The sequence below is a fragment of the Calypte anna genome, chromosome Z (genome assembly GCF_003957555.1).
Source record: "Calypte anna isolate BGI_N300 chromosome Z, bCalAnn1_v1.p, whole genome shotgun sequence".
Classification (NCBI taxonomy): domain Eukaryota; kingdom Metazoa; phylum Chordata; class Aves; order Apodiformes; family Trochilidae; genus Calypte; species Calypte anna.
The window spans coordinates 67,163,389-67,175,981 of record NC_044274.1 but is presented as its reverse complement, the minus strand read 5'-3'; the positions used below and the strand labels follow the sequence as shown (position 1 = coordinate 67,175,981).

Here is a 12,593-nt window from a genome sequence, read left to right as displayed (position 1 = left end):
TTTGTGTTTGTTCCTCTCTGTTTTCTCTGAATACCAAGAATGAAGTCAACTTTAAAAAGATAAAGGTATCTGACATCTGCTGGCTTTGATAATTCTACCCTGCAGTTGTGGTAATGGTTTTACTACTCGTAACTGTTAGAACAAATTAAAACTGCTCAGCTTGAGTAGCTAAATCAGCTCTGAGCCCACACGTCCCTCCCTCCCCTTCTACAAGTGCATCTCAAGCAGCCACAGACCTACGGCTGGCTGTGGAGTGCTCCAAGGGGAAGGGGTGGATCTGGGCACAAGTCATTTAGCTTGGACATCTGTTATCAACTTGATAATCTTACCCTGAAAATTCAAGTTCTCTGTGAGATAAACCTCAGAAATTTCAGGGGTACTGACCATATACCAAAAGTGGCATTGACTTTGCTGCTGAAGTGATACAAAGGAGTAGGTTTTCATTTATATATGATATATAAATCCTTCCTTCCACTGAGTTTAATTCAGTTCCTGTCATAACCTGGCTTCTGCTTTTTACATGAGCCACAAGTGCTTGGGTTTGAAACCAAAAGCCTTGGTGATTATAATGCATGTAGTTTTGAAATAATTTCTCTGTGAAATGTAACAGCAGGAATAACAAACTCCAGCTTGGAGTATCCGCATACTTCTTGATGTTTTTGTTTTAGCTTGTCAGGTTTAAAATACTCCCATTTTCCGTAGTATTTGCATTGAATAAAAATTATATTAAAAGTAAAAACTATTAACCTGGTTTAAATTGCATATGGAAAACAGCCTTTCCAAAACTGCATTTATTTCAAAATTTCCATTAAATATCATGTGCAGAACTTAAACCCCTTTCTTGCTAAAACTTCTTGCTCATGAGATAGTATTTCCCACAAAGACAGACATGTGTAATAACAGTACAATTAGTAAAGATCATCTGTTATGAAGTGCCTGCTACTTCCTTTCTTAGGTTTTGGAGACGTGGAGATGTAGCCAGGGGAGTTAACCAGTCCTGCTTTTAGCATCACAGAGAAATGCTTAGCTAAGGACAAAAGGCATCTGGGTTATTTTTAAAGAGGTTTTGTTTCTTCATTTTTCTGTGCAGAGTGTGCAAGTTAGGTGTTGCTTATTCTGAATTTCTTGACCAGGGGTACAGAATTTATCTGAAATGCTGGTGTTGTTGTAACTTTGGGAATTTTAGATATGGAAAGACAGATGTCTGTGAAAGGCTTTTTAATTATTTTTTTTTTAACTTTTTTTAGTTTTGCTCTATACTCTAAATTAAAATACCTCTTGCTGTTGCTATTTATAAGTTGCCAGAGCGTGTCAAGCTGCTCTTAGAACACCATAATTAAAGTTATTTTTTCAGGGATCTTCACATGATGCACAGAGAAGAACCTGCTGATGGATATAGGTTTGTCTGCCAGGAAAGGCCAACATAGAGAGAAACCCAATCTTAGTGCTGAGAGTCTAAAACAGTTTTACATGAAATAGTGGAGATATATATATATCTCTATAGTGGAGCTAGTTTGATTTACACCTGTAGATTATAGAATGTGTAGTGTGTAACCCAAATCCCATTTCTGAAATACTTCAGCAAAATATGAAACAAAGACCTCTAATGTTGTGAGTGACCATCTGGGGGGCAAAGGAGGAGAAGGGTTGTGTAATAAACAGTAAAATGCAATTGAATAGGAAAACAATTTTTTGTTAAGAATTGATAATAGCCTGGCTAAGCTTTGCAGAGGGAAAGTTAAATGACTGTGCTTATCAGCAGGCTCTGCCAACACAAGAGTGTCATTTTGAGAGCTAATTTAGTTTAGTCCTGGTTAGAATTAAAATGTGTTAATGAAGAGTGTCTTATACACTGTGGTGACTGTTATTACTGATGGAAATGTCCACAAAAGAAGCAGAGGAAACTAAACAAATAAAAGTGTATTAATTGTAAACTAAGTTGGATAAATTCAATTCACACATATTTTGTGTGAATTTAATTGGTGGGTCATCACTGGTGCTCTTCAAGAGTACAAACCCCCATTTCATTGCAAATTGAAGCACACACATCAGTGGTATTCGTAAAGCATCTCTAAAACATTTTATAAAATACAGTAGTGTTAAGGAATTATATTAAATTGTTAGCTCCTAGTCATTTTTGAGTAGTGCTACCATAGTAAGAAAATTCAATAAAACTATAAACCAGTCTTATTTCTCACAATTTGGATTATAACTAGTGTAGTGATGTCAGTCCTTTTAACCAGAAACAGAGTTTGAAAACAAAAAGATGAATATGAGTTGTGTTTTCAGAGACAGAATATGTAACTTGGCAGTTGAATTCAGTCTTTTAATGGAGAAGAGAACCAAGATTTTTTTGTTTATTTCACTTCTTATAATTTAGAACTTTAAAAAAAATACATTATTTCATCATAAGAATTCCTGCTTGGCTTATGACCTTGATGTTGGCAGCTTGGATGCTTACAATACCTGCTCTTCAAGTAACAGTATAATGAATTTAAAATAATTTGCCATAGCATGTACAAATTAACTCTGTGGATACATTTTCAGTATCTAAGTGTAAGTAGTTTAGAATTTGTGCTTATTATGGTGACTAAATTATATAAAACAATGAGTGTTGCTTTAGTCCCTTTCTATATGGAATGCCAAAACTGTATTTCACCTTGCATTTTTTAATTTGTGGTGTGCTCTTGATTTTCCCCTAAGAAACATTCTGCAGCTAGGAGCATCATCCACCTCTCAGGGTGCTGAGACATCCAATTTACAATTACACTGAATTTGATAATGCAGGTACAAAAATAATAATTAAAAAGGCATGATGAAAAATAGTTATCACCTGGTTTTGCTTCCTTCTAAAACCATGAATTTAAAGATGGCTTTGCATGGCCCTGGAGAGCATTGTCTGGCACAAGCAAAAGCCATTCCTCTGCCTTCCCAAGCTATGTAAAATGCAGTAAGAAAATGGCATGGGCATCCCCTTCCATGTCTGGATGAATCTGTTGTTAGAGATGGATTCTCTCTTCCCACTGCCCATCACTGTCCCTTGGCTGGTGGCAGTGCCCCAGGCTGAGGTGGAGAAGAGGACCCTGCCAGACAGAGGTGTCCAGGTGAGTCCACTTACTGGTGACTCTGTGGAAGTACCCAAGATATGTAAAACACATTCCTGAGATTTCCTTCAGGAACCCTCATCTTGGACATCGCATATTGGTGGTGTGCAATAAAACATACCTTCTGTCCCACTTTGACCAGGCAAACACATACTGAGCTGAAAAAGCCCTTCAGTACACCTGGCTGGGAAGATACTGATGTGAATCAAGGGCAATGTTGGAATTTAAGCTACCCTGACTCCTGAGAAAAGTGAAGTTTTTTCCATTCCTGTAGACAGAGTTGTCCTGTTCAAGAAATTTTTATTCCAGTTTATTCTCCTCAGACTGAGCTTTGTCCACTGGCATTTTGGCTCTTGGTATTTTTACAGTTAGGGCATTTATTCATGCCCAGTTCCTGCAGCAATTCTTTTTTGAACTACCTTTTATTTATTTTCCTAGTGTGTGTGTGTGTGTGTTTATTACATGAGGTTGATACATCCAGTAAGACAAGTTACAGGGTGTCACTTTGTATGTATGTACTGGATATTTATGATAACTTCAATTGCTATAGAGAAAAAATGTCAATAGAATTTTATGTGAAAGCACTACTCAGGATGAGCTAGTTGACTGTGGGTTATTGTAAATTTTACGGTTTATGTGGGATGAAACGTGTTCAATAAATGTAATAGTATGACTTACAAGGATTAAAATGTCAGTGTGAAATTCCAATATTCCTATATTTGGAAGCAGGTAAATTATAATCTGAGATTTTGGAAAGGAAGCACATCTAAAGAAAATTACATTTATTGCAATCTCTATACTTTGTAGAACACCATCTTTTAAATGCTTTTATTCCACCAGAGTTAGGTACAAGAAAACTAAACCACACCATATTCTAGACTCTCACAAACAAGTGAAAAAAGACAGATTAAAAATTACACAACTGGCAGAGGGATGTGCCAGCTTCTGTGGTTTTATGTCATCAGCTTTCTGATGCATATCATTTTTCCTGAATACTGGAACAAAAATGTAGGTTGTGAGAATACTCTGCTTCAATGTTGCTTTGTGAAAGACTTCCTCACTGAAAAACTTATGCCCTCATGTTCCCAGGAATTAAGTAAAATAGTTTTTTATAAGATTTTTATATTGTACATGCACACATGCACATACAACTCACAAATTTGTATTAAATACAAAGTTTATGAGATACCATTTACTCTCCCTGGACATAGTTTGATTCTTTCTTTAGTAGGAAGATACCAAAAAGTACTAGAATGTGAAGACCCATAATTCAAGTTCTTGAACTACTTCACTGTGAAATATTTTTAACAAAATTGTTGGAGATGCTTGATAGGATGCTAAAAGTAAGAGCAGGGAACTTACATTTAACATTTCGCATCTTGGTTTTATTTTGTGTACTCTCACTTCTTTTAGTATCGTTCAGTATTAATTTCCTTTTTAGAAATTTTCTCCTTCTACATGTTTTTTTTCACTTCTAAGTTGATGAATGGTTACGTTCTGCAGTGACTGCACAAAAGGTTTTTCCTCTCTTGGCTTATTTTCCACTCAGTTTAGAAGAAGCTTCTGCTTATATTCAGCTTCTGCTTATATTCCTGTGGTCCCAGCTGCGTGACAGCACTCTTCAAGATGCCTTCTGTGATACCAAATTACTGAATTTTATACCTGAAGGCAGTAATTGCAATATATTGGTGCTGGCAGATGTGTTTAGTTGGCTTTTCTCCAGAACAGTTACCAGAATCTTCTACTATTGTTGCAGTTTGCGTGACAAATGTTTTCAAAAGCTGGTGACATCTCAGGCTGGGCTTAGGTATGGCATTATTGCCCATTACTTTGTTTGCTTCGTGTTCTTTTCTTTTGTTATTAATTTTTAGTTTCGTTTGTTCTTTTGTTTGGGGTTTTGTTTTTTTTCTTTTTCTTTTCTTACTGCGTTAGTGTATGTGCCAGTTCCTGAACTCTATTTGAGGAGTTAATTGTAGCTTAGGGTAGTGTGCAATAGAGTTGTTTACACCTCCTTGTACTGCACATAATGTTCCTGTTGCAGATTAGAGGGACTTGAAGGCTGCAGTAGTGATTAGAAACCTTTTGAGAGCCACTTAAGCACCTGGAAAATTACTGTGGGATGGAGCCACTCTGGTCATAGCCTTCTCAGTCAGATCAGCTTTGAGAGATTGTTCTCCTGTAGACAGGCTTTGCAACAACTTGGGCAAAATCTGAAGCTGAAATTCTAGTTATATTACTTGAAGAGTATCCTACATAATTTCTCACAGAAAAGGCTTTAGGAGATAATTTCTTTTGCCCCTCTTGTCTTCTTCCTGCTCAGTTACTTAAGTTACTGGTACATTATTAAATCACATTACCTATCTCTTTGGCGTATTTTTCCAGCTTAATTATTCCTTTCTATTTTTACCTTGACTATGTTTTGAATAATCAAATGTCTGCAGTCCTTAAGTGGAAGGAGTGTTTGTGTGCTCCATGCATTGCTGACAGCCCTCTCCCTCCCTGCTAGCTGGAGTAAGCAAGGAAGTATTGAGTCATTGCTGTGGCAATGAACCATCAGCCCTGCTGAACTTTGATACAAATAAGAAGTCTGTCTGTCTGAGAATTTAGTGCAGATCCATTAAGGGTTTCCAGTGTCAAGATGGTGAATTTTGACTTGACATAAGGCTGAGGTAGCAGGCAGAAATGTCTGAGTCTTCAACACATGGGGAATGTATTTCTTGCGTACTACACTGACCAGTTCAAAATCTGTGAGCACCATTTTAATTTGGGGTCCATATTCTGAACCCATTACTTTCTGTTATCTCTGTGCTGCAATGTAGAATCACAGAATGGTTTGGGTTGGAAGGGACCTTAAAGATCATCTTGTTCCAGGGACACCTCCCACCAGACCAGGTTGTTCAAAGCCCCATCCAACCTGGCCTTGAACACTGTCAGGGAGGGGGCAGCCACAGCTTCCCTGGGCAAAATTCATCAAATATCGTTTAGAGAAGGAGAAGAAAATTTTCCAAGTCAAGGAAAGAGAGCCATAAAAAATGTCAGTCCACCATTGTTCTTCCCACAGCCATGGTCATCTCAGCAGCTCTTTAACAACAGAGTAAAACTAAATTGGAGACTAAATGACAGCTGCCTTTAGTAATTACGAGCAAAGCAACATCTGACAAGAAGTTCCTACTTCTGAGTTCATGTGTTTGAGAGTGCCTGGTTCATGACAATGTGTATGTGTGGGACTTGAAAAAATGCTCCCCATGTAGTGAAAAGGTGCTCATATTTAATTTCTTTTCTTTAAAACATTTGACAGAATTTCTTTGTTGCCTTGATTCATCTTGATAGAACTTCTTGTGGACAAATATGACCTTAGTGATGGAGAGGAAGAAGTGTCGTAGTGGGAACATGAAAATATTTGAGTTTTTGTTTTTAATGGTAGAATTTTTGTGTTAAACTTAACTACTAAACTTCGGTCCAAAATAGCACACAATCTTTTAGAATTGTCCTTGAAAATCATTATCTCACCATTTAATGGTACTTGTCTTCATGAAAACATTATTTGTCCTTCCCAGCTCTTTATATATTTTCCTGTCTCTAGGACCAAGAACCATAAGAACTATTTGAAATTTATTGGATGAAGTAATTCTCTGCAGTTCCACTTAGGTTCAGCTGCTTAAAGAATAGGTGAAGGTTTAAATTCTTCCACTAATACATTTAAGGGAAATACACAGAAATATAAATGCAGACAATATGTGAACCTTCTTGTAGGACAGAATTATCCTGAAGAGGTTCCTGTAGTTATTCACTGCAGTGAAATATCAAGTCATGAAAGGATAGTTTTACTGGTTCTCAAAGTCTGCTTTGATGCCTACTTAGGAAGCAGTGTTTCAAAAAAAAAAAGTGCATTACTTATATGCCATTTCGGAGAAGAATCTTAGACTTACTCTGTGGGGCTTTTATTGAGTAAACTTGAGACCTACCTAGACACAGAACCTTCTCAAAAATCTGAAGTAGCTACCACCCTCAGAGTCACAGCAACCCACAAAATAGATTCTTTATTTTCAGGCAATGTGAGTCATATTTTTGAAAGGTGAAACTGCACCTTTGTATGAGTAAGAATCTTTCTTTCCTTAATGCAGTAGGGTATTTGTTTCAGCTTTTAAAATAAAATTTCGATTTTATACAAGAGAATAGGGGTTTTAGGTACCTTTATAAACTGAGTAAGAAGGGGGCACCCCTTGGGAAGAGAGGGGGCAATCAGTTTTCCATCCTGCTTGAAAGGAGTAGGTGTTCTGCCAATAATGCACCATTACACAGTAATATCAGTGCCATGAATCTATGTTAAGGTATGGTTGACTTGAGAGACTGCTGATTTCCCTTTTATGAGCTGTACCACTGTAAATGAAGTTAAGGTTTCATTTGCTGTATGAAGTAAGCCAAATCCAAGGTACTCACTAGAGTGTGCAGTGCTCCATTCAGTGCATTTCGTTGACCTTTCTGGAAATAGTTGAAATTCTTACTTCCTCACACTTTTACTGCTTTACAAGGGTCTGCATCTTTAAAGCTGTCATCACATGCATGACCCTTTGTTTCTTTCTTATCAGTGAATCTTGCCATCAGAGGAAGGATATCAGAAAGCCCCCCCTCTTCCATAGCACAGAATTTCAAATGCCTATTTTTATAAAAGCAACCTATTTCCCATTGTCACTGAACTTTCTTCTCCAGTTTGTAAACTATGTTTTAAATTGCTTTCTAGTTCATATTTTAAACAAGTGTTTTTGTAGGTTGCATTATTTTAGGTTAATCTAATTCTGAGATGTGAAAGGGTCTGTTAATTTTTTTAAATTTTTTTTTTGCCAAATTGTAGAAAAAATTCCATTACTATTTATTGGTAACATAAATCTTTTGCTAGCTGTTTCTACTATTAATACATGCATTACTAGTGTTGATGATCAATGGCATTTTAGTTCATAACACGGTGTTCTGATGGAGTTGAAATATCCCATTCATTTATTAAAAACAATCTTTATCATAGACTTCTAGTGACCTGTCAGTGGTGCTTAGCCACAGCTGACGCGGCAGTGCCAGTGTAGGGATATTTGGTTTTTCTTGAAGAGATACCAAAGAGTGGATTTAAACATGCAGCAGCTCATTTATTATGAGATTGCCCCTGGGAAGTCCCAGCAGACTGCTTTCCTTCATGTCTCCCTTGCTTCCCATGGTGGTGTCATGAAAACACCTCTTTCATGATATAAAATCTCAGTATTTAATTTTTTGTCCCTGTATTCACAGTCAAAGCATACTTTCAGCTCTTCATTTTCTGAAGCTTCATTTTCATATTGGAGCTATAGGTGCATTTGCTTGCCAAAATGATCCTCTTCATCATCTGTTTAGTCAGATGTTTGTGCCTTTTCCTTGTCATTCTCACACTTGCCACTAATCTCCCTGCTTTCTAGATGTCTAGATGCCTGTCACATTTTGAGATGGAATAAGTAAAGGTGCTTAATCTATTTGTTGGTGCTGTCCTTTGTTTATCATAAGGGACTACGAAGTAGTATAGTAGAAGCCAAGAGCCACTCTTGGGTGGTGTAGGATGGTACAACAGATTTGGGTGTATATTTGGTTTTGAGGTAGAAAATGTACTGAGTAAGCATGGAGGTGTGTGTGCAGTGATGGGAAGAGTAACTCTGAATTAGTATGGTTAATTTAAAACATCTAGATTTTATATATATATGGTACAAACTTGAATTCTGTTCCCTTACATGTTATATCTTGTATTGAATTTTACTGTATTATTATGAAAAGGTGAATGGAAAGTATTTGCAATTTGTTCTTCTGTTACTCACCTCCCAAAGCATTTTTCTTCTATGTTTCATGGTTTCTGTCTTTCCCTTCTCCAGTGGAAAGTACAGATGTGTAATATAAACAGCTTGTTATTCTTCTCAGCTAATGTATGAAAGTTGTATGTGTCCTGCATTTGCCATAGCTGTAACGGAGTTTTAAAAAATGTACCATAGTGGATGCATTTTCTAAGAACCTCTAAATTTATTTGGTTCTGCTAAATATTGAGGAATAATACACTGGATGCTCTGTGAGAGTATTTAAAAAGCTGGATGCCTGAAGTGTGAGTCTGGCACAGCCCATACTCACTGTATTTACAAGCTAAGTTGAATTATTGAACAGTATTTCTTTTTTTTCATAGCCTTTCATGTCCCCTCGGTACCCTGGAGGTCCAAGGCCACCTTTAAGAATACCCAATCAGGTAAGAATTTATCACTGATACACTGATGTGGTCCAAGGAGATGGTGCAGTCCTGGGAACAGAGAATGTTGTCTCCTTCACTACTTTTGGCTCACTGACTGCAAGAGTTGCTCAGTTCCTCTCCACCCATTTTGTCTGACCATTAAACAGTTATTTATATGCCATGCTACTCCCTGCTCAATTTTCTATGCCTGATCAGTGCTCACACCTGAAAATCTTCATGTATGTGAGGGAGGATGTGGTTTCCTTGCATGGTGCTGCATGAACCCCATCCAGCCAATGCTGCCTGCTCTGAGATGAGGAAGAATATCCCCATGGCTGTTACACTCTATGAACTTACATAACCACATCAAGCACTTAGCTATGAGAATTTTTTGTTTAATTCTACGTGAAATGCATTACTTCGTTCTATTCTTTGTTGTATTTAGTATTTCACAATAAATATGGGGATAATTGGTGAGAAGCAAATGTCATAAAGTGCTCTATGTCTCTTACAGACACTCTGAGGGCTTTAGGAAAGCATCAATTCCCAATTTTCTCTCATCTCCATCAAAGGATATGCCTGCCAGTGTAAGATGAATGAGTAATGAGCTGCTGTTCGTCAGCAGAGACCTTTATTGGCCCATCTGTGAAAAGATGGTTCTGGAAGCAGATAGCATTTTTGGTTTTAAGTTCTACTTCATGCAGATAGACAAGAAGAAAGTGGTTGTCAGTAGATGAAAAGTTGGAGATAAGCAGACAGAAAAATGTCAGTAGAGCTCTGAAAGAAGAACCGGGTCATTTACAGTACTGAGAAAGGTTGACAGGTCAGATGAAACGGCTTTTTTTGGAGCAGCTTAGACTACCCGGGCTTCTTTTCTTGTTGTCACAGCCTGATGAAGCGACATTTCTGCTCCAACCTCAGTTCTGGCTATTTTTTTATATCTGTATAACATAATGTCAACAAATTTGTCTTCAGCACTCACTCAATATTGCCAGAAATTTGAAGTTTGAAATGTGGTGAGCTGCATGTGTCAGGTCACAAGACTTCTTCAAGTGTTCCTCCAAATAAGATGTGGTGGTCTTTGGGACCTGGTAAAGTTGTCTGTACCATAGCTGCTTAATTTCGAGGGAAATGTAATTAACCTTGTTGAAGGAATCATCAAGAGACAATTAAGAGTGTAATGTCATTAACACTTTAGTGAAGTATTTTCTATAAACATACTGTAACTCGGTACAAAATATCTTCCTGATTTTCGCACCTTTCAGTCCTCTTTGTGCCAAAGATTCTGCACTGTTTGGGTTTCACATATTACTTTGTTTTCCTTCCTGTGCTTCAGACACTGTAAATACTGGCAGGTAGAAACTGGGTGTGGTGAATGCTGTGAAAGTTCAGACGGCAGTTTTAGTTTCAGAAGCATTTTTTGCCTGCACATTATGGTATTTTCAGTTCAGATCTGTAGCATAATAACATAATCTTGGTGAATTACAGCTCTTGGAATTAGTGTAAGTTATGCTGCATTCATAAATTACTGCTTTGAACAACGCTGCCATTATTTAAGTTACAGTATAGATGGGCAGTGTGTGGAAGTAATAAACTATTGTAGTGCAGCTTTAAGGCTGCAATTTTGATTAGGCAGAAGTCAGTAAAAATCAGAGTAAAAATTCCCACTGTAGCTATAACTCTATACTTCAGTGCCTGGCAAGGAAGAGTAACACCAGGGCATGTGTATGCAGCATAGTCCAGTGATGAATAAGGTTCTCTAAGTGAGGTTTAGGCTTTGCATCAAGCAAAACTGGTACGTAGCAAATGCCCCTAAGTTGCCTCAATTGCTCCATCATGTCCTGCGAGATCAAGCCCCACAAGGGTGTTTGCTGCTGGAATGCCTGGTGCTGCATGGGAACACTTATTTTTCCTTGAGAAGTAGTATGATGTGTTATAAAGGAACCACAGTCCCTTGTGTAGTGATCTGTGGTGTCCTGACTGCAGGACTAAAGTCATCAGTCATGGGTGGTGCAGCAAATGGCTCTGTGCCCTTACCTGTCACCTGCCACCTTTGGCAGAAGTGACCAGTTCCTGCTTTGCTGGTACTTGACATTCCTCCATGCATTTCATGTGATTGTTCTCATGTCTTGTCCAGACTTCAAGCCACTGAAGTAAAGGTAAAACTGTGATTTAAATGATGTCGTCTCAAACTATTTGTTGTCTTCATTAATCAGTGGAGTGCCTATTGATTGCATTACCTTTGAAGTAATATTGTTCAACTTAATTTTTAATTCCCTACTTCTTGTGGAAAAAAACCTGGGTAATATTTGTAGGCAGTTTTTCCTTCCTATGCATCTAAGACTACTACAGTATTTCCAAGTCAAGAGTATTTTACCCATTCTGTCAGTAAGCAATAACCTATGTTGCCTGAGTAGATTACTTTCAAAATAACAGATTGATCTCCCTGGATACATTTTTACTGAAAATGTGATGTTATTTTGAAATGCTAAATATCAGCCACCTGGTGGATCAGCTACAAATCCATTCATAAAGAATTTTCTACTTGACTAAACTATCATAGAATCATAGAATCATAGAATCCTAGGGGTTGGAAGGGACCTCAAAAGATCATCTAGTCCAACCCCCCCTGCCAGAGCAGGGCCACCTAGAGCACTTCGCATAGGAACGTGTCCAGGCGGGTTTTGAATGTCTCCAGTGAAGGAGACTCCACGACCCCCCTGGGCAGCCTGTTCCAGGGCTCTGTCACCCTTACAGTAAAAAAATTTTTTCGAATATTCAACTTGAACCTCCTGTGCTCCAATTTACACCCATTACCCCTTGTCCTATCACTGGTCACTACTGAGAAGAGCCCAACTCCATCTCCCTGACACTCACCCCTTACATATTTGAAAACATTGATGAGGTCACCCCTCAGTCTCCTTTTCTCCAAACTAAAGAGACCCAGCTCCCTCAGCCTTTCCTCATAAGGGAGATGTTCCACTCCCTTAATCATCTTAGTAGCTATAGGTAAGAGGCTTCAGGAAATTGCCTTAAATCTAATTCAGTTACTATAAACTCAAAGGGCAGATTAAAATGTGGGGACATAAATACAAAGCATCTGATTTGGACCAAAGGTGAAATAACAACAAAATGTACCTTCCTGCTTGAAGGCTAGATCTAGGAGCAAGTTCTGTGGCTGTTGTTATGAATAATAAGCTTATCCTTCAAGAGCAAGACAGAGAGGAAAATGAAGTGTCCTCCACTTTGGAACTCTAATA

At 37.9% G+C, this 12,593-nt stretch overlaps 1 protein-coding gene across 3 annotated transcripts in view; it reads left to right on the top strand.

Moving 5' to 3' along the window:
* Positions 1 to 12,593, top strand: part of SSBP2 (single stranded DNA binding protein 2) — a 189,493-nt gene that overhangs the window by 131,687 nt on the left and 45,213 nt on the right. For all 3 annotated transcript variants that reach the window (XM_030466779.1, XM_030466778.1, XM_030466777.1), the window contains one exon: positions 9,292 to 9,351. In XM_030466779.1, the coding sequence (XP_030322639.1) occupies positions 9,292 to 9,351 (60 nt within the window). The remainder of the gene's footprint in view (positions 1 to 9,291; positions 9,352 to 12,593) is intronic.